The sequence below is a fragment of the Hibiscus syriacus genome, unplaced genomic scaffold, assembly GCF_006381635.1.
Source record: "Hibiscus syriacus cultivar Baekdansim isolate YM2019G1 unplaced genomic scaffold, ASM638163v2 tig00111005_pilon, whole genome shotgun sequence".
In the NCBI taxonomy this organism is placed as follows: Eukaryota; Viridiplantae; Streptophyta; class Magnoliopsida; order Malvales; family Malvaceae; genus Hibiscus; species Hibiscus syriacus.
Genome location: NW_024062949.1, coordinates 1,111,765 through 1,133,849, shown reverse-complemented (window position 1 = coordinate 1,133,849; position 22,085 = coordinate 1,111,765). Strand labels below are relative to the sequence as shown.

The 22,085-nt window shown below is 32.4% G+C and overlaps 4 protein-coding genes and 1 long non-coding RNA gene across 5 annotated transcripts; 4 read left to right on the top strand and 1 right to left on the bottom strand.

Annotated features, from left to right (window-relative positions):
* Positions 1-3,174: 3,174 nt before the first annotated feature.
* LOC120149444 lies at positions 3,175-21,103 on the top strand. The gene is made up of 3 exons (XR_005518475.1): positions 3,175-3,361; positions 11,173-11,177; positions 21,093-21,103. It is a non-coding gene; the product is annotated as an uncharacterized LOC120149444 (long non-coding RNA).
* On the top strand, positions 3,532-6,310 carry LOC120149438 (zinc finger transcription factor YY1-like). Its single transcript, XM_039162220.1, has 6 exons — positions 3,532-3,676; positions 3,841-3,899; positions 4,420-4,619; positions 4,871-4,960; positions 5,343-5,486; positions 5,584-6,310. The coding sequence occupies exons 1-6, from the start codon at positions 3,591-3,593 to the stop codon at positions 6,121-6,123; spliced, it is 1,119 nt and encodes a 372-aa protein (XP_039018151.1). The 5' UTR covers positions 3,532-3,590; the 3' UTR covers positions 6,124-6,310.
* On the top strand, positions 6,899-7,350 carry LOC120149443. The gene has a single exon (XM_039162224.1). The coding sequence runs from the start codon at positions 6,954-6,956 to the stop codon at positions 7,326-7,328; it is 375 nt and encodes a 124-aa protein (XP_039018155.1). The 5' UTR covers positions 6,899-6,953; the 3' UTR covers positions 7,329-7,350.
* On the bottom strand, positions 10,269-12,182 carry LOC120149441. The gene is made up of 3 exons (XM_039162222.1): positions 12,049-12,182; positions 10,948-11,206; positions 10,269-10,487 (listed from the first exon to the last, which is right to left on the bottom strand). The coding sequence occupies exons 1-3, from the start codon at positions 12,122-12,124 to the stop codon at positions 10,424-10,426; spliced, it is 399 nt and encodes a 132-aa protein (XP_039018153.1). The 5' UTR covers positions 12,125-12,182; the 3' UTR covers positions 10,269-10,423.
* Positions 13,749-15,993, top strand: LOC120149440 (ras-related protein RABA2a-like). The gene is made up of 2 exons (XM_039162221.1): positions 13,749-13,950; positions 15,349-15,993. The coding sequence occupies exons 1-2, from the start codon at positions 13,786-13,788 to the stop codon at positions 15,829-15,831; spliced, it is 648 nt and encodes a 215-aa protein (XP_039018152.1). The 5' UTR covers positions 13,749-13,785; the 3' UTR covers positions 15,832-15,993.
* Positions 21,104-22,085: the final 982 nt, after the last annotated feature.

The window sequence follows — 22,085 nt, the reverse complement described above, 5'->3', positions numbered from 1 at the left end:
AGATACAAAATATTCGGTAGAAGCATAACCAGAAGACGAAGATGTTGATGATGATTTATTGACATTTCCTTGTTCTCATTTTTATCTCTCTTTTGATGTCGTTAAATATGAATTCTCATTTGCTTCATAATTTCGGAGGTAGGGAGAGATGTCGAAATCAAGGTCAGCGAGTGTAATATCGTAACGCATAGGGACCGATAAATGACGCTGATTTCATGCTCAATGTAAACAACATGGACCTCTGATGGTGGCAACTTTCCTAAAACTTGGTGAACAATTCTGAACCAGTTGAAATCGTTTTGCCTCACTAGTGTCGCGCCGTTAACGGAAACACCAAGTTGGTAAGCGACATCTTCCAACGTAGTTGTCGCTTCACCACTCAAAAATGAAAAGTATGCGTCTTGGGCCTACAACGTTCAATAAGAGCCGAAACCAATGTTGGTTCACCTTAAAATCACGTAAAAATGTGGCTAGATACAACCCGAATTGTTACAGATATATAATATTCCGCTGATGTAAATTTCTTATTGTCATTCCTCACTGACGAATTTCCAGTTCTTGTTTCGGACCGAGCTCAAGGGAAGAAATATGGATATGATCGAGGCATAACATTTCATCTCAGGTATACATTTTTCGGAAAATTTTAGAATATACAAATTTCTCTCAATTTTTCTTAACAAAAACAATAAAAACCCTATGGCCCAAACCTTTATGTATAACCAGGGACGGAGCCATAATTAAAAATTGGCAGGGGTCGAAATATTAGACTATTTAAGAAGAATATAAAGACTCATTAGGTATTTAAACTTGAAATTCAGCATGAAACAAGCGACCTTAGTAATTAAGGAATTGTTGTTATCCTTGAGGTCCTGAGTTCAAGCACATATATAGGGGTATGAGCGTTCATTGTCAAATAGTTGAAAGTTTTTGTATATATATTACATTGTATTCACTCTAAATTTAAAAAACAAATTCAAAACTCAAAAGACAACTTCTAATTTGCTAATATTTAAACTTACAATGATTTAAATTGTAATTAGACCAAAAAATTGAGAACACAAACTTATCATTCTTTAGTTCGACCCTTACTTGATTAAATATTTAATAAATTTTTATTTTTTGAATTTAAATATTTATTTTTACATAAACTAAAATAGTATTAAACCAAAATTATTTCAAATATATAAATTTTAATAGGCCTCATTGGGCTCTAAGGAAGCTTCGTTTCTGTTTATAACCCAAAAACCATAAATGACTAATTTTTTTTCAAAAGTCTCCCTAAATTTGTCTCTTGAGGTGACTAGTTCCATGCTGAACTTTGAAACATGACTGTTGTAATTGCTTGTTGCACAACGGCTATAAACGATTAGTTTTTTTAATTCAAGGCAAACCCATCATCTCGACGTGACAGATTTTGTAATTTTTTTATAAAAAAATTTATTTTCTAAAATATTTAATGATTTTAAAAAAAAATCTTATTGGACTCGTCACATCAATTTGATGAGTCCCACTAAATATATTAATCCACATGAGACCCATTTACCCGAGTCCTATTAAAAAATATTTCTAGTCAAACTCGTCACGTCGAAGTAAGAAATTTATATATTACTGTAACATTTTTCGTAGATTGCAAAATAACACGGACATGATCTACTAACCAAATGATTTATCCACCTGGAATATAGGGGCAAAAAACCTCTATAATGTCATGTACGGGGCCATCTTGAAATGAATCAATTGTAACAGGCCTGGACTGTAACCCAAAGATCAACTCCGGTCAGTCCAGATAACATAGAGTACGCATTTCAATTTTTTTTTAATAGTTTAAAATGATTATAATGTGATATCTATTTATAATATTTTTTAATATTGGTGACATGTATCTTATTATAATATTTTGAACTTAAAATTTATAAAAAAAAATATTCTATAATTATTAAGATCACTTGAATTTTTATATAACTCTATCTTTATTAAGGTACTTGGCTAAATCAATTTTTTCTCTTAATTTTAGAATATACGAAGTGTTCAAATAATTTTATTGAATGTCGTAATCTTAATTACATAAAAATCTACGAACTTACAAAAGACATTGTTTTTTCAAAATATATCATATGTATACATAACTTTGTACGTCTAAAACTAGTTCAGATTGAGACTAATATGCTACCGAAGTCGAGAATTCATTCATCTCCTGTTATAGTATAAAAATAATGAAACCTTATTGTAAATTCATTAATATTACTTCGTAGAATAGTGTTCCTAATAAGTTTAAAACTCGTGATATAAGATAATATAAAGAAATAAAGATGATCAATTTAGTCAACCGACCAAATTTGTTTGTTCAATTCTACCGTTATTTTTAAAAATACAAGAAGTACCTCAAAAAATATTTATAGATACAATAAAGTTATTCAAGGACAACGTGTTAAAAAAATAACAACAAAAAAAATTATAAATATTTTTGATAAAAGTGTAAAAATATTATAAATTTTTTTTGATAAAAGTGTTCAAAAACTATAAATATGTTTTATTTAGAGATTCTTAATTATTTAACATTAAATATTTAAATACCTTATAATTTTTATTACTCGAATTTAAAACATTTAAAATATCAATGAGTCATTTAATTACGGAGGTAATTCATATATTTAATCATTGTTTTCAATTAGCTTTAGGTAAAAATGACGACTATGTATTAGGGATGGGTATGGGACTCGAACCCAACGAGTTTCACCCGATCGGGTAGTTTTTTTTTTAATTTGGGTTTAGGTCGGGTCGGGTTTAGGGTGAAAATATCTGACCCGACACAAAAATATAATTTTATTTTATATATTTAGGAATAATTACAATATTATTTTTCTATATATTAATTTTTTAATTAAGTCACTATTTTTATTGAATAAAAATAATATTTTTTTATTATTTCGAATGGGATCAGATCAAATTTAGATTTTATCTCAAAAAATAAGTCGGATGGAGGATATAAATTTTTTGGGTTAAGTGGAATGAAGGACATAAATTTTTGAATCGGATCAGATCGACCGAAATCCGACCAAACCCGACACATGACCATCGCTGCTTTGTATGTAGCTTACCAAAAATAATGTAGTATATCATATGGTTTCCTGAAATTTATTTTAAAAAATCCGTGAGCCCCCTCCTCCGGCTTTCTCCACTTCTGCTACCTTCAAGTTTCCGACACACGGGGAAATTAAATAAGGTAATTTATGAAACCCTAAAATTAACTCGAAGATTGATTTCTAGTTGTGCCATGAGATTTTCGCATAATCTGTACTTTGCATATGCATCACTCCGCTATATTTGATTTCTGTTTTCGATTCTACTGCTTAGTTACTCTGTCTCATCTATACTCTATGTTTTGGAGGATTTTTTCTTAAAGCTTTCGGTATAGCAGTCCTAGTAAAAATATCGCCTATTTTCCGTTACTCTTCTATTTGCGGCCGCTGTTGGTGTGAAATTTTATTATCACCGCTATTTAGGTTCTTCAGCGGTGGCGGATGGCGCCTCTAGTGTGAATAGCGGCCGACACCGCTATTTGAAACCCTAACTAGTTGTAAAGATAACGGATGGAGATGCAGTACGTTCACAGTCTATACGAGAGACGGCCTCTTCTCAAATCTAAGGCTCCTGCTGTTAAATGGTTCAAAAGATGGTAAATTAGACCTCCTTTTGTTATCAAACTTTTTAGTGCTTTCTGCTATTACTATTATTTTGTAAAATTGGATGTCTTAACCAATATTTGGACATGATTTAGTGATCAAATTCTTGCTTTGTATTATGGACAATGCCAATGATGTGACCCAAAGTTTTGTTTAGGGTACCTCAAGATGTTGTTGCAACGGGTGGAAAGTGCATGGTTTTGAAATGGGTAAATGGTGAGTTTCAATGCTCTTTTCTATATGTTTTTCTCTTATTTGCTACTTATTTGTAATTTTTACCTGATTTCTTTCTCTTTTGCAACGGGAAAGTATACAGTTCCTATACAAAGCGTTATGACTTGTTTAGATTTGGAATAGAAACAGATATATCGTATCTATAAGGTCGTTTAGAGAAATTGGAGGTTTGCTTTTCATATCATGTTTAAGTGTGCTTGTGAGGGCTTCAATCCTAATCTTTTTACAGTCTTTGTTTGGTGATAGAAATTTGTCTTTGTTCTGCCTTTTTCTTACGAGGCTCCCTTAACTTTATTTTCATTACATCATAGGTTTGAAGAATAACATATCTCGTATCATATGTTTGGTGTTTATGTTTTATTTTTAGTAATAGATTATGTGGATAATTTCAGGGCCTTAGAGAGGAGGGGCGAAGTGATTATCCCATAGTGGAATTTTGTTGTCATATTCTTCTTCATGTTTTGTCCTACCTAACCTTTCTTACCGAATTTGTTTTGTTTAGAGCACACCTTGGAGGCATTGAATGAAAGGGAGAAAGAGCAGGATGCACCAGAACCTGAACCAGAGCCTACCACTGAAGTTCTTTTCCTTTGCAGCTATGAAGGCTGTGGAAAGACGTTTATCGATGCTGGTGCTTTGAGAAAGCATTCTCACATTCATGGAGAGAGACAATATGTTTGTCACTACGAGGGTTGTGGGAAGGTATCTTGCTTAAAATTTCTATTTCTGATGTACGATGCTTTCAGATTGATTTTATGACAGTTCCTCTAAGAATCACTGTTATAATGAAGCAATTTTGATTTACAACTCGCTTGGGAACTATGGAAATGCTTAATTTCACCTTGGAAGTGTTACATTGGTGTCTGTTTCTCTCTGCGTGTGTGCTTTTGGCATAAAAATATAGTTTCTCTTTGGTGGTTGTTAATATGGTATACTGTTTGTTAATAACGCAGAAACTTTTGGATAGTTCAAAATTGAAAAGACACTTCCTCATTCACACTGGAGAGAGACCTTTTGTATGCCCACATGAAGGTTGTGGTAAGGTGGTGAATCTATCTTATGCTGTTAGTCTTTTTCTTGCTAATTTATCTACTATATGCATATACATATAGTTTGAACACTTGTTTTGTGTATAATTGTCTCTTAATGTAAAGTCGTGAATTGGTCTTTTATAGCAGATGCAGGGGACAATGAACTTTTATTTTATACCATAATGAAACTTGGTGAAATTGCCAAGTAGAGCATTTGTGATTTTTTAGATGTAAATTTGCGTAGTGTCTGGGGATAAGGTTTTCAGCAACCGTTGTTTTTGCTTTAGAGACTTCCTGTATTAAATTGCTTTTATGGGCATGGGCATATATACGTAACATGTTTGTGTTGTATATTTGTTCATAGTTCTAATGGATTTGATTGTGGGAATGACAGGCATTCTCTTTGGATTTCAATCTGAGGTCACACATGAAAACACATTCACAAGAAAACTATCATATCTGTCCATACCCAGATTGTGGAAAGAGATATGCTCATGAGTACAAGCTAAAGAACCACATTGCACAACACCATGAAAAGGTTTGCGACGTTGCTGTCATTACATGTGCCTGTTTTATATAACATGACATATATGCCGTCTTGTTAACCTTGAGATATTCACCTTTGCATTTGGTAGATACCAACACCGGAAGTGGCAAAATACGTCCCGCCTGTAGATAAAGTAATTAAAACACCAAAGTCTGCTGGCAGTGCCTATGGTTCTGCATCATCTGATCGCCCTTATGCTTGCCCTTATGAAGGTTGTGAAAAAGCTTACATACATGAATACAAACTAAAACTCCATTTAAGGAGAGAGCATCCGGGTCACATGTCAGATGAGACTGCCGAGAACGCCACACCTAATGCCAACAACGAGATGGATGAAGGCAGTGATCATGATGCTTATGCCGGAAAGCGAGTGAATGGGAAAAGTCAGAAACAAAGTAGGGCCAAGCCAAACGTGAAGATGCCTCCTGCAAAGATTGCTAGGCAGAAAGGCACGAGTCCTTCCCCTGCCACTTTGCCCATGCCCAAAAAACAATGGCCAGTTAAAGAACAAGTATTTGAGGAAGAAGATAGCGAAGAAACCGAAGAAGAACGTGAAAATGTAGAGGATGGATGGAGGTATTGGGAAAACAGCGAAGAGGATGACGAAGAGACGGAATATGAAGATTAGAGCAGACAAACATACCAGTGAATAAATGTAGTGCTGGGTATTTAGCATCCCTTCCCCTCATTGGTCCCTTTCTGTCTCAGGAAGGTGTATGTATACATCTGCGTTATGTTGGGGAAAGATAATCATTCCGGCACCTTCCTTTTTTGCTTAAATATCAAACAATGAGCTAAGTTTCTTTTGTTTTGAATCCCTGTGTTCGATCAAGAAGTGCTCTAACATACTGAACTACAAACAGTCATTACATAAACTTGTCATCCGTGCAGAGTTCGTCGATGGCATGATTCTGAATTTGGTTTGAGAGTTGGGGCAATTTCTGGGCCCAAAGTCAAATGATACCCTTCAACCGAATTTCTTGTATGGGCTTGCTCTTTCTATCATGGGTTTTAAAAGTACTTTTAAAATTTGATCCAATAAATTTGAATGAGTCTTATGGGTTTGCTCGTATGTGTTCTCTCGCATTTTCTTAAATCTATGAGTTTTAGATTCAATTGGAACATTTCTCTCTCTCTCTCTAGAGTCTCTTTCCTCTCCTTTCTAGGTAAGATTAGAATTAGAATTAAAATTGTTAGAACTGAATTGATCCGGTTTGAACATCGATTAATTAATGGATCAAATATTAAAATAAAATCATTCACTGGTAATCCCCAGCATCTCAAATGTCCTATGGCCACCATTTAAAGCTACACGATCTAACCTCGTCTAATTGGCTTATCAACCATCTACTATCTTGACCTCCCCTTATCCACTCTCTCTTCCAACCCTTTCTTTCATTATTTTTCATCTTACTTCATTCATTTCGAACTTACTTTTCTTGTATATCAAATACAGCAATGGCAACAACAGCCTCAGCCACACTGACTCCTCCCACCTTGGCTGCCGCCACCGTCGGTAGTCCCCGGAGAAGAAGTGCAGTCAACGTGAGTTACATCACAGGGTTGAATTCCTTTGGTGGGCTAAAAGCTCACAACAACTTGGTCTCACTAGGCCAACCGGTGTGCATCGAGCAATTGTTTGCAAATGTCATGAACTCCCTCAAAGCTCCGTCGAGGGGGAACGGTAGAGGCGGCGGCGCCTTGTCTTCAACATGCAACGCGGTGGGTGAGATATTCAGGATTGCAGCAATCATGAATGGACTTGTTCTGGTTGGTGTTGCTGTGGGGTTCGTTCTTCTTCCAATTGAAGCATCTCTGGAAGAGTCTGAGTGAGAATTTAAGGAACTTTGTTTTTTTATTGCTGCACGAATATCTACTTTTTATTTGCAGCAAAGATAAAGTGGTTGGTGTTTGAACTTGGGACCCTAGTAATAACAGTCTTTCCTTTAATTATTGAGATAACTTGATTCATGCTTAATTTCAATATTTAATATTAAGCTTATTATCATGATTATGAGCCATGGTGGATTAAAAGAGGTTTTCATAAATGACTACAAAAAAATTAGAAATCTAAGATAGGGACTAAATTAGAAGAATTGTAAAGTATGAGAGGCAAATGAGTAATTTTCTAAAATAAGAAAAAAAAACCCAAAAGTTCACTTCTAAATATTAGTTATAGATTAAATTGAGATAAAACTAGATGATGAGGAATAAATTTATTTATTTTATTCTAAAAAATATGGAAAAAGAAAAAGACTAAATTATAACATGCTTCAAATTAATGTAACACATGATATTATAAGGTTTTTCTTCCTTTGGTGTTTTGAAGAAGAAAATCAAAGCAATTGAGTAAGAATTTGAAGAAAGTTACTAGAGATAAAAAGAATTCATGTATTTATATTAGTCATGTATGTAAAGTAAGGGGCTGTTTGTTTGCCTCTTAATGAAATCATTCAGCGCTGATTGCTGAACCATTAAGCATTCAGTGCTTTTGTTTCACACATCTGAATGATTCAGTGCTGATTAATTCAGCAAAACAGTGCTGAATGATTCAGCACAGAAGTACATTCTGAATGATTCTGAGCCATTATCAAACAACATGTCACATTCAGAGCTAATTCATATAGCCTTGAATCATTCAGCGCTTAATCATTCTGAAGTAAACAACCCCAATGTTATTATTAAGCTGTAAGGTTTCTTTTAAAATAGTCGGTGATTATAAGGTAGTCTTTATTTAGAATCTTTATTAATCATTAACAACGCGTATATATCTTGTAGATGCAACTGTTTGATACCAAAAAATTTTATTCGTGTCAACACACATTTTTCGTCCTACTAGGATTCAAACTCCTAAAAATAGATAGAATTTTAGGATTCAAACTCCTAAAGATATGATAGAATTTTGCTAGGATTCAAAAAATAGGATAGAATTTTATGATTTAAACTCCTAAAGATAGGATCCACAAGCACTATAAATAGCCATTGTAACTCACCATTGTAAGACACGATTTACACAAAACATAGAGGAAAGCACGAGAAGATACAAAGGCAAAACTATTGTAAACGATTCGAAAAATAAATAAAAGGTAGTATCTTTTTTACTTTTGATTTGGTCTCTTACATTTACGTTTTAATTATTATTATTTTATTTATTTAACTTTATTTATAAGCACATTTCCCTTGTTACTCACTTTATTTAATTGTTTTGTTATTTTTTTTTCATGTAATATTTTTTTACATTTTATATATTTTCTTTTTTACTTTAGTATATATTTTTATTTTTTTTAGATTATATATATAAAAATATTATTTTTTATTATCAGTTTTATTAATTTATATATATATATTTACTTTTTTTATTTTTTTATTTTATATATATATTATTTTTACTTTTTTATTATTATTTTATTTATTTGTTTTATTTCTATATTTTTTCTTTTTCTTCTTTTTCTTTATTTTTTATATTTATTTTACTTACTATTTTATCTTTATTTTCTTTATCTTATCTTTTATTTAATTTGTTTTCTCTTTATTTTAATTTAATTTATTTATTTCTTACCTTTTTATCTATTACCTTTTTATCTAACATGGTTTTTTGACCTTCTTAAGGCCACACCTTTAAAACTATCTAAGGTAAGTAATTGTGATCGTATTTTTACCTTTTAATTTTAAATTACAATTTTCTTAATTTAAGACAACCGGCAAATTACGTAGTACCGAAAGGGCGGTTCAAGGGTGCTAATCCTTCCTTGACCGTAATCGACTCCCGAATCCGACATATCTTTGGTAAGACGCAGATCAGGTAAGATATAAGGTATCCGATTAACCTATTTATTTTTTAAATAAATAATCGGTGGCGACTCCAATCACATTTTTCAAGTTGAAGCCCAATTCCGGGGCCCAACCGAAAGACGGTTACGACACCTAAACTTAGGAAATTATCTAGTTAAACTCCTATCAGTTTCTGCATATAGATGATTCTCCATCTCGGTTTCTTCTCTGATAACCCCTGTTTTCTCACTTCTCATCCCCTCTATTAGTTACTTCTCACTACATTGCTTCATCAGTTACTGCGAATAGCCATCTGTAATTATTTTAGCCATGTTTTTTCTGCTTCCGAGTCTCGTAACGCCTAATGTACTCAAATATGTATTCTTTTGCACTGACAGTCGCACAATATTATCATGCATACTTTCCACTTATGCATGCCTTTGATTATAAGATACGACCAGTCATTGTATTTTATTTGTTTACTTCATAAAAAGTATTTTATTTCTATTGTGTTTATTTTGATAGTCTCTGCCTGCCACTGAACTGAGGTGTGTATTTGTAATGCATCTGTTCATAATAGCATAACTTCAGGAATTTGTTTCCAGGGGCTGGATCTGTTTTGGTTCATATTTTAGACAACTTATATGGTAAATTTAGTAGTCAATGTTTTGTACTCTTTTGTCAAATTATTCCTTTTTATTACTATTGAATTTGGTCTTCAAAACTTTATTAAAAAGTCAGTTTTTTATGATAATATTAACCAAAACATTAAATTTTACCTCGAATTTAACAGATTTAAACTTGATTAATATCATAATTCTACAGTTATGGACAGCATGAACGGAACTCTTATCTGTAACTGAGCATGGATGGATCACAAAGTAGAAATGTGCATAAAAACTCATGAAACTCAAAACTTTGATTCTACAGGAAATACGAAACTCTAAACTCGAAACTCCTAGGAACCACAGAAATGAGGTAAGGTACACACTTGAGGTCACAAGCAAATGTTTTATTATTAAATTGAATCAGAGGCAGACAATGAAGGAAACTCAACCACTACAGGATAAGGGTACCTCCCCTCTGAAAATGTGGTTGCATATGGTTTTACAAAAAGTGAACCATCATTAAAAATAGTACAACTTATGGTTGAAAATTTATCTTACCTCACCACAGGGTATGCTTGAATCTTGATATATGGCCACAAGAAAATCGAGTTTTCTAAAACAAAACGAGCCAGAGGTGCTATTTCAGCGTGCATATCAAAAGCTAAAAAGATAAACATAAAGGGAGGATAAAATGCAAAACCAGATAACGTAATCAGATAACAAAAATCAATTAATAGAATCAACATGAAGCAGCCCAAACTAAAGAAGCACGTTCTCTACCATCTTGCATGGATAGGAACTCAAAGAGCAGACTGACAGTAGCATATGGATATAACTTGAGTTTCAAGCAGTAAACATACAGGAGGAGTGCATATTATATTGAAGCTAAAATTTCCATATCAGTAGAAAGGATTACGATATTCTTCCTTAACCATTTACTCAATCATTAGGTGGTATTCAACTACTAGAATACAGACATGGATAATGGAAAACTATTTCCTCCCATCAAACAAAACAAGGGATGCAACTGAATCTAAACAATTGAGGACTACCGTAAAAGTTTACGTACACACCTCAAATAAGACGAGCACAATTTACAAATGATGCTATCAGTCCGAAGGCCAAGTTCAAACTCAAGTTCATCATCCTCTTCAAACAGCTTCAAAAGACGGGCATATTGTTCATCTCGTTTCTTCTTTTGCCACAACTTGAAAAGGAAAAATGAAATCAACCCTACTGCAACAAGCCCACACAATATGATGACTATTATGACCGCGGTACTACTGTTTGTTTTTGAGCTGTTGTCTGAAGCTTTGGAGTCGTCAGAAAAACCTGAAAAAATGAAACAATTCGAAGCAAATTGTTTAACATATTCAATATGAACAATCTTTACTTTTAATGTCCATTACAGCAACTTAACCAGTATCCCAATAAAATTCAGCCGCAGAAAGGTTCAATGAAGACTAAAAAGCAAATACAACAATAATAAAGAATAAGGAACCCTTACGCTTATGAAGTATGCAAGAAACCTACAAGGATATACTTCAAAACACAATAGTTTCATGTCGACTCCTTGCAATCTAATACCATAATTTCCCAAGATTTCATGGAAACTGGATCAAGAGGGTTAAATTTGAACTTTGAAGCAAAAATTTACCTTAATCATGATATTTGTACGCTACTTAGAAGATTTATTATAAAGTTTGAGATTCACAAAATCAGGTAAGAACTCATAATCACATTACATATATATTCAATCTTCGAAGTAAAAAAATCAACATCTTATTAGTAAAATTTCTCCTAGAAAAATTCAAAAAGAGAAACATCTCAATTTATAGAATTTAATTAAAATAAAAAAAAAATCTTTCACAAATCTAACGAAAAGATGGGTACAAAATGCTTTAATCTTCACGTTCATTCTATGTTAATTTCCTTGAAGCCAAACAGATAATACTAAGCAATACCAAAAAGAATCAACACATAAAATCTTCCAATCTCGATTCTCGAACACGTAACCTGAACGAATTGACAATGCAAATAAACTTGATTTTCACGCAATCAATGATTCGAATGAGGACCAAAATAGAATGATATTTTAATTAGGGAATATAAAATTCTTTCAAACAACTGCAAAGAAACAAAAGCGAGCAAAGAGAAGCGATCTAGAAAGAAACCTGGAGTGAATTGTAGATAGACGGAAGCGAAAATCAGTAGGAAACGAACCGGTCTACTCCTCGAAATTTCAGCCATTCTCTCAATCTCTCTTTCCCGCGGCAGAGAAAGAGGAATCGGTTTTTTCCTCGACCGACAATTTGCCAGGCCATATATATATATATTATTAAAATGCAGGCTAAACTATACTTTTAGTACCTCAACTATCATTTTTGTTTCATTTTAGTCATCAAACTATTATTTTTTTTAAACCACAGCTAATGTTTCATATTGATTTTATTTTGGTCACCCGCTATTAAAATATTAACAGAACTACATACTGGGATTTGAAATTATATTTTCATGATGCCTAATGGCATCATTGTTTCTTTCAAGCACTAACACGATAACATAATGTAAATGAATAATCAATTTAAAAATAAAACTCAAACGACACTTCTGAAAACATATTTTATCATATCACAGTTAACAGATTAACATCTAGCTCAGACGGCCACCAAAATTTTAATAGAAAATAATGAGTTTGAAATATATGAATAATCAGATGATCATTTTATAACATTTAATAATTGAGAGGCTCAACAAATAATTTCTTATAATAAAAAATTTATTTTATAACTTTTAATAATTAAGAAACTCTACGAAATAACGTCATATAATATTGCTAAAACTAAAATGTTATTGTATTTAATACGTTCAAATCTTGTTGAAACTGCATTAAAAAAATCTTGCTAAACTTTTTATTTATTAAATAAAATCAAAATCTTGTTAAACTCGTCTTTTATTAAATAAAATCAAATTAATAACTAAAATGTATTTAGACTACACTTCTATATAATTAAATTTAAGGGTAAAGTACACAAATGGTCCTCGATTAATAGGGTATTATTTTATTAAGTCCCTCAACTATTAAAAGTTATAAAATGATCCTCTAACCATAGAATATTACTTTATTAAGTCCCTCAACTATTAAAAATTATAAAATGATCACCCGACTATTCATTATATTCCAAATTCACCATTTTTTGTTAAAAATATTGATTGTTGTCTAAGTTGGACGTTAACATGATGATTGAGATATGATAGCCATTTTAGATTCAAAGATTAGATCTTTATCATATCGCATTCAGTAGATTAACGTTCAGCTCAAAATATCGTCAATTTTTTAAGGAGAAATGACAAGTTTGGAACATAATGAATAGTCATGTGACTATTTTGTAACTTTTAACAGTCAAGAGACTTAACAAAATAACACTCTATAGTTAGAGGATAATTTTGTAACTTTTAAAAGTAAAATGACTTAATAAAGTAATATCCTATAGTCGAGAGACCATTTATGTACTTTACCCTAATTTAAACTAAAATCAAATTAATAACTAAAAAGTATTAATACATATTATTTGTATACGTTAGGATTCAAATTTAGGATATTAAACAAGTTACTAATAATTTTCTTATTACAGGATTTTTTACATTTATAATAATGGTAGTTAACCATGATACTATTTTTCGTAGAAACTACGTCGTATTAAGTTTTCCTTTTACCTATTCTAAACCATAACTAATTATTTATTAAAAGATAATTCCGATTTCACTATTACCCCTAACAGCTACCGCCAATACGCAGAACTGTTTAGGGCCTTTTCGTCATATTGCCCACTAAATCATTATCAACGCGCAACGTGAGCGGTATATTTCACACCAATTCCAAGTTCTAAACAAAGACGTAAACGGAAAAAATGGCGAGGAGACCGGACGACGAATACGATTATTTGTTTAAGGTTGTATTAATCGGCGATTCCGGTGTAGGAAAATCTAACTTGCTTTCCCGATTTACTCGGAACGAGTTTTGCTTAGAATCTAAATCTACTATCGGAGTCGAATTCGCCACTCGCACTCTCCAAGTAACAATACTCTCTCTCTTCTTCATTTTTTTAATATTTAATTAGTTGTATTTTTCTAATGAAGTATAGATTTGATTTCTTTTGGTGAGTTGTTTCCAGTCCTTATCATGCAGTAGATCTGATTTGTTGCTTCTTTAACCTCTCTTTCCTGTTCGAATTTCTCTTAATTCTTTTGTTTGGATTTCAAAAATAGTGTAAATCGAGTGATATCAATGTAAGATTTTTTTATCATTTCTTAAATCTATGGATTTGTGGATGTTTATTTAGTAGTGAATTTGATAAATTCATGCTTTTTGGACTTTCCGAATATTCGAATTTACTGTACATATATGCACTTCGTCCTTACAGTTTATATGGCAAATTAAATCCAAAATTTTGAGTTCTTGTTCACGACATAGTTCTAAATTACGGATGCAGAGTCGTGGTTGCGGATGACGTGATTTGTTTCTTAAAGATAACTATTTTCTAAATTGCGGCTGCGGTGTCGCGACGACCTTGAAAATTGTTACGATGTGGCCGTTACATTGCGGCCGTAATTTAGTACTATGGTTCACGAACATAACATGAATAAATGAAGTTGGTTAAATCTCATTGTTCTGGTTTGATCATCTTTAGTGGGTTCTCTTTGTATTTTGATTTTATGATTGAAATTCAGTACCAGATAATCTTCCTATATTAGAAAAATATGTCTGAAAACATAAATTTAAAGATTCGGATTTCAATTTCGTATGCTATATTTATTGCTAGAACGGAATTCATACATTCTATATAATTTAGTTAAAGATTCAGTATTATTATTGTGATATCATGAATTTCGAATTCACAAATATGTATAGGTATTTCAAGTTCATTACTGAATAAGCATCACAGATCCATAAATTTGAGAAATAGGTGTTGTGATTGGCTAGTTTATTGATAGGTTATCACCTCAAGTTAGGAGATGATCATGATCTTCTTTTTTGCAATAGAAATGCATGATAAAGTGATAGATCTCTGACGATGCTAATCCGCATTTTGATCTGAAAAAGTATAAGATCGAAGGGTATTCTTTCAGTTACTAGAACAGGTTGAACGTTTGAACGATATGTTTTCAGAATTGAGTTGGTAGTAATTTTCCATTTGAAAGGGTCTAATCTTATTGTGTAGTGGTAAAGTCTTGCGTTGTTGCTTTCAAGTCTTGCTTGACATTAGGTCCAAGTTTCAACCATCTTAAAACTGATTGAAGGTAAATAAGTTTAGATTTTAGTCCTATTTATCTCATTTGGAAACGATACGAAAATGCATGTGTCGATATGTCTTTCTTTTTTGCTCTTTTCTCCTGCATGTTAGCTATAAGCAATACAGTCATGCCCCGAGTGTGATAAGGTAGATGTTTCTAATATATCTATCTTTTGTCAGGTTGAGGGAAGAAATGTGAAAGCGCAAATATGGGACACTGCCGGTCAGGAACGGTACAGAGCAATAACCAGTGCTTACTACAGGGGTGCACTTGGAGCTCTTCTGGTCTATGATGTTACGAAGCCGACAACATTCGAAAATGTAAGCCGATGGCTGAAGGAACTCAGGGACCATGCAGATTCTAATATAGTGATTATGTTGATCGGGAACAAGACTGATTTAAAGCATCTCCGAGCAGTTGCAACGGAGGATGGTCAAAGCTTTGCAGAGAAAGAGGGACTTTCCTTCATCGAGACATCAGCACTGGAAGCAACAAATGTTGAGAAGGCTTTCCAGACCATTCTCTCTGAAATATACCGCATAACTAGTAAGAAATCACTTTCTTCAGATGAACCGACACCTGCAAGTATCAAAGAAGGGAAGACCATTGACGTCGGAACTTCGGATGTCAACGCGAAAAAGGCTTGCTGCACATCATCCTGAACATGATCTTTTTATTCACTGCAATCCTCATCTCTTTTTGGGTATTAAATTTGTGCTTATCGTCCAATACTATCTATTGTGATTATTACAAACATCCGAACCATTCATGCTCTTGTATCATTTCAAGTTATTGATGATTTTGCTATGATGGCATTTCTACAATTTTTGTAAAACCCAAACCCAATTTTTCTAAAATTTCAAATTCGCTTTTTGTTTTCATTAAATTTAAATATTAATATTCTAATTCTAATTGATTAAATTGTTCATTGAGTAACTTTAGCAATAAAAGGGAGTATTGTTTTTATTTGAGGTATTAGGTTTGAGCGCGAAATGCGTTGTCATCTCAATGGTTAAAAAAAATTATATTTCTTTTTCATACCAAATTATGAAATATATCATCTCAAAATTTTACTCTTTCTAAGAACAAGCCAAGTGAACTAATTAGTAATTACCGGTTAATCTAACAGAACGAGACATAAAATCATTCAAGTGAAATCAATCATGCAAATCTTGACGTTTGAACAGAAAAAAAACCCGAATTAAAGAAAATTATCTTATAATAAGAAACAAATTATTAACAAGCATCACAACTTGTACTTACAGCATAGGGTTCAAGCAGGTAAAAGTTTTAGTTTCTGAAAGGTTGATTTGACATACAACATGTTTACGGTATCTAAAACGGAGTTAGATCGTTACATGGTTGACTAGCCACAGCACTTGTTCTTCTCAATCGGCTGTCCCTTCATTTCAACGGCTCCGGTTGGCTTGTTCACAGCTGGCTGGTTACCCATCCTGCAAAGATTTTGACAAGAATCCATATTGGTAAAGTTCATTAAAAATATGTGAAAAATATATATAAATAAAAGGTGGAGACTTGGACAAGAACGAAAATGATTTCTCGGACAATCTAGGCCGGTGAACTCCAGCATAAACAAGCAGTGCTGCAGACTAATGCATCGAATCCAAGAGCTAAGTGCTCTGAAGTGCAGTGAAGAACTATTGGTCAGTGACGGTGGTGATACTTACTAATAAAATAATAAACAATAATCAAGTACTCGCAAACAGGTAAATAAATCATAGCATTTTCATATGGAAGAGTTGAAGTCCGCCTTACTTCTTGATTTCACCGGCCATGGTTTACAGATCAGTCGGGTTCAGTTTCTTACTATTATCCCATGAGCTCCTCGGTAATAACTGCTCGTGATAGTCCGAAACCTATCCTGTCCAGCAGTGTCCCACTAAACAAAGAAAGAAGAGTAAAGTATCACATGTTAATAAAGATCCAACTGAAAAGGGATGGGGGGAAGATTTTTTTAGGAGAATGATGCATGGCGCTTCCTTGCTCATTTTTCCAACACTAAACAGCCATGCTCAACTTCCAGGGAAAATGAAATTGGATTAACAAATTGAACCCAGGCTATAAACACCAACACCATCTCATTGACCACAACTAAAATTCTTGCATCAGTAACACAATTTAACTCTCTTTTCTGGTGCATCAAAACCCAGGTTAGTTTAGCTATGCAATCATCACTTCCTATTAAAATCATAAGTAAAGACAAACATATGTAATGGCCCCTATCCACGTAAGAATCATCCTGGAAAGATTAAAGAGGGAAAACAACACTTAAAGTCCTTAGCCCCTAATTACACTTAGGGTGGGTTTGGTTCACGGAATGTAAGATTACTAGTAGGAATAAAAGATTACCAGAGAATAGGATTACTGGGAATGTTGTATTTTGTGTTTGGTTGGTTTAGCATGAATGTAAGATTACCGTGTTTGGTTAAAGAAATAAAAGATTATTGGAATGTATATTTGACCAAATTGTCCTTATTATATATTTGTATACTATTACAAATTGTAAAATATTTATATATTTTCTTTAAAAAATTATATAAAAAAATTAAATTCATAATATTTATATAATTTTTTTACAAAATTAAAAATATAAAAAAGGTTTAATGAAAGGGTAAAAAAAATTTTAACCCCTGAACTTCATATAAAATTTTAAGTATAGATTTTTTTTGTAAATCTAAAATAATTTCAGGATAAATTTGTAATTTAACCTTCATAGAATTTTTATTATTCAATGACAGGAGAAGGATATTTTTGGAAAAAAATAAAAATTTAAGGGCATTTTAGTCCAAAACGCCGGTAATATTACAATACCTAAGGGAATGGAGGTAATGACATTCCCGGTAATATACCCAAAAAAATCTACTATTGGTAATAAAACATTACCGGAAATGAGATTCCCAGTCAACCAAACATGGAAATGTGGGATTCCCATCCCATTAAGATCACTAACCAAACACCCCCTTAAGATCATGTATAAAGTTATGCTTATATAAATTGAAATCATATAAAAAGAACATCATTTATAAAGTTAAGCTTATATTGATTAAGTCGCTCACATGTATATACATATATTCAAACAATAGTTTGTACAATCATTTCAAAAAGTGACCAACCATAAGTTTGACAGAAAATGTATATTCATCAGTAGGAAAGCATTTCCCAAATGTTCCAAAAAAATTACATCAGATGACATAATCCAGAAAATATGATTGCCACAAAATGCTAGATCTTGTTGCATCACAAAAAAAAATGTAGAGGTCGTCTTCGTTTCCACCTAGGCCCCTTTGAAGTTTCATTTTTGTGTTGGAGGTTGCGTGGTAGAGCTGTGTTGTAAGGCATTATCAACTTCACTGTCTTGACTGAGCTCTGTGTGTTGTGACTCCCTTGATGGTGCTGAGTTGGACCTGTTGGATTGGACCATATTGCTCTCCTAACCTACAAGTGGAAATATCCATCCATTATACCCATGTCAAATTATTTAACCATGCAATTATATGCAGTAAATAAGATCACCTAATACTTACAGGTAGTTTGACAATTTTCTTTGCTGTTATAGGTTGGGTGGACGTCTGTTGAGAAGGCATCATCCACTTGACTGTGTTAACTGAGCCTTGTGTGTTCTGGTTCTGATTTGGACCTGTTGCATTACTATTTTTTACAACTCTATTTGATGGTACAACGGGTGTGTTGCCATCAATTTTCCTCATACATTACCTCTTATTGTGACCTATATTTTTCAAATTTTGTGCATTTCATTGTGATTTCCTTCTACTAATTCTTTCAGTTGCTATTACTGATTCATCAAACTCATTTCTTCTATTCTTTTGAGGTCTCCAACAGGTCTTGTAATTATATGGGGTAAGATTGGTTCACTGTTATTTTATTCATCCTATCGTTTTGGGCCTCTAATTGGTCTGACCGTGTTAGCATATATTCTCAATTGAGTTCTTAAGAGTAGTAGCCGCTAACATAAGATTCAAGCCTTTCTTTGTTCAGCATGATAACATATGCATCATGTATACAAGGAATTCCTGCAAATATAGAATAAACATTAGTAAATATAAATTGATATAAACAAGTAAATGCATTATACCTGTAAAATCCTACTTTTTACAATTACATGAATGAGATTATAAGTCTACAACATGTTGATCTTGAAATCCAACAGATACCTCAAACTTATGTCCACCTGTATGCTTAGGCCAACATCTGACATCATACACATTACAATGTGATAATAGCATTAAAGCTAACATTATAGTTAACATTAAATAGTAAGCACATTAAACCCATTATACTACACAATAAGCATTCAATTACCTTATAAATCCCACAATAGCATTGTCAAGTTTCATTTGAATTTTGGGTCAAATTGGACCAATAATCCTTTCAGCTTGCTCTTGTGCGTTTGGTTCACGGAATATAAGATTACCAGGGAATAAGATTACTGGGAATGTTGTATTTTGTGTTTGGTTGGTTTAGCAGGAATGTAAGATTACCATGTTTGGTTAAAGTAATAAAATATTATTGGAATGTATATTTGATCAAATTGTCCTTATTATATATTTGTTTTTTTAACAAGTTGAAAAATATTTATATATTTTCTTTAAAAAATTTAAATTCATAAAATTTATATAATTTTTTTACAAAATTGAAAATATAAAAAGGTTTAATGAAAGGGTAAAATTTTATTTTAACACCTGAACTTCATATAAAATTTTAATTATAGACATTTTTTATAAATATAAAATAATTTAAGGATAAATTTGTAATTTAACCTTCATATAATTTTTATTATTCAATGACAGAATAATGATATTTTTGAAAGAAAAAAATTAAGGGCAATTTAGTCCAAAACGCCGATAATCCAACAATACCTAAGGAAAGGGAGGTAATGACATTCCCGGTAATATATCTCAAAAAATCCACTATTGGTAATCTTACATTACCGGGAATGTGATTCCCGGGCTAACCAAACGGGGGAATGTGATTCCCGGGCTAACAAAACGGGGGAATGTGGATTTCATTCCCATGAGAATCCCACATTCCCCCATCCAAACACCCCCTTAGAGTGCGTTTGGTTCACGGAATATAAGATTACCAGTGGGAATAAAAGATTACCAGGGAATAGGATTACTGTGAATATTGTATTTTGTGTTTGGTTGGTTTAGCAGGAATGTAAGATTACCGTGTTTGGTTAAAGGAATAAAATATTATTAGAATGTATATTTGACCAAGTTGTCCTTATTATATATTTGTTTTTTTAACAAATTGGAAAATATTTATATATTTTCTTTAAAAAATTTAAATTCATAAAATTTATATAATTTTTTTTACAAAATTGAAAATATAAAAAATGTTTAATGAAAGGGTAAAATTTTATTTTAACCCCTGAACTTCATATAAAATTTTAATTATAGATTTTTTTTTGTAAATCTAAAATAGTTTAAGGATAAATTTATAATTTAATATTCGTATAATTTTTATTATTCAATGACAGAATAAAGATTTTTTTGAAAGAATTTTTTTAAGGGCATTTTAGTCCAAAACACCGGTAATCCAACAATACCTAAGGAAATGAAGGTAATAAGATTCACGGTAATATACCTCAAAAAATCCACTATTGGTAATCTTACATTACCCGAATGGGATTCCCGGGCTAACCAAACGGGGGAATGTGGATTTCATTCCCATGGGAATCCCATATTCCCCCATCCAAACACCCCTTAGTAGCAGATCTTTGCATTATCTTTGATATAATCATCTCCATCATTGTCAAAATTGGATGTCCCTTGCTTCTAAAATTGGACCAATTAATTGGGAGCAAGTTAGAAATTAAAAAAACAGTTAAAAAATAGGACATTAAACCAATTATTTTACCTTGCTAAAGCTCTCAGAAAAGTTGTTGAAGAGCATATCAGACTTGCACCTTGTTGAGAAATGTGACTTCGAGCATTGTGTAGGGTCTTTATTTTTCAACCAATAAAATACATCTCATGACATTGACCTCGTTTCATTTATTGCATCAGTGAATTCTTTCATGTAAAATGTCCTTACAGCCTTCCATAACACATCTTTCAATGTGTTTCCTTTGTTGCTCTCCAACATATGTCTTAATCTACTATCTTTGAGATTCAATTTTGAGGCCCATACCATCCATGGGCAATCAGTCTTCACACAACATGAATTCTTATATGATCATTTACTTTAAATGTCACATTGTACCTATTATTTACTCCATATTGTCTCACAACTTCTTTAAAGATTTCCCGATTAGGAAATAACATTTCTTTTTTAAACTTGGGATTTTGTAAGTCAATCTCACTGTTGAACTCAGGCTACTTTCTTCTATAACCCTCGGTTTCTGAGTCATATGCACTGTACAGTAACTCTGAAATCTCATTTGCACTTTTTAGGCTCTTACCATCATTTCTTATAGTAAATAAAATTGTTCTTTCTTTTTCTAGTCTCAAGAGTAACATTTACAAATTCTCTATCTTTTACAATGGATAAGATAGAACCAAAACCCATTTTACAAAAGGATAAATAAATGTAAACAATAAAACCTTCAAAAGGTAGGTGTTTACAAATTAAGCTCACAAAAACACTCTATGTACAAGAGAAAAAGAAAAAGAAAATTGAAAGAGTTTTTCTCTTGATGGGTATTGCTTGGATAGGTGTTGTAACCTTCTTCAACTGTCGCAACTTGATTTTATACGTTGGAATGAGTTACTAACTGTTTCTAGTCGTTGGGATGTTTTGGAGCCATTGGAAGCCTTAATTTTGATCATTTAATGCTCATATGCAACTTTGGTATCGATACCGAGAAGTTGGTATCGAGACCGAGCATGAAAAATATTCAAAATTATAGTCGTTGAAGCTTTGGTATCGATAC

Bases quoted from the DNA above. Each gene is read 5' to 3' on its own strand.
- LOC120149438 (XM_039162220.1), top strand. From the start codon at position 3,591: ATGGAGATGCAGTACGTTCACAGTCTATACGAGAGACGGCCTCTTCTC. The intron at 4,620-4,870 runs GTATCTTGCTTA...TTAATAACGCAG, and splicing joins ACTACGAGGGTTGTGGGAAG to AAACTTTTGGATAGTTCAAA. The intron at 5,487-5,583 runs GTTTGCGACGTT...TGCATTTGGTAG, and splicing joins TTGCACAACACCATGAAAAG to ATACCAACACCGGAAGTGGC.
- LOC120149443 (XM_039162224.1), top strand. From the start codon at position 6,954: ATGGCAACAACAGCCTCAGCCACACTGACTCCTCCCACCTTGGCTGCC.
- LOC120149441 (XM_039162222.1), bottom strand. From the start codon at position 12,124: ATGGCTGAAATTTCGAGGAGTAGACCGGTTCGTTTCCTACTGATTTTC. The intron at 11,207-12,048 runs GTTTCTTTCTAG...TCATTTTTTCAG, and splicing joins CTATCTACAATTCACTCCAG to GTTTTTCTGACGACTCCAAA. The intron at 10,488-10,947 runs GTGTGTACGTAA...GTTTTGTTTTAG, and splicing joins TTGTGCTCGTCTTATTTGAG to AAAACTCGATTTTCTTGTGG.
- LOC120149440 (XM_039162221.1), top strand. From the start codon at position 13,786: ATGGCGAGGAGACCGGACGACGAATACGATTATTTGTTTAAGGTTGTA. The intron at 13,951-15,348 runs GTAACAATACTC...ATCTTTTGTCAG, and splicing joins TCGCCACTCGCACTCTCCAA to GTTGAGGGAAGAAATGTGAA.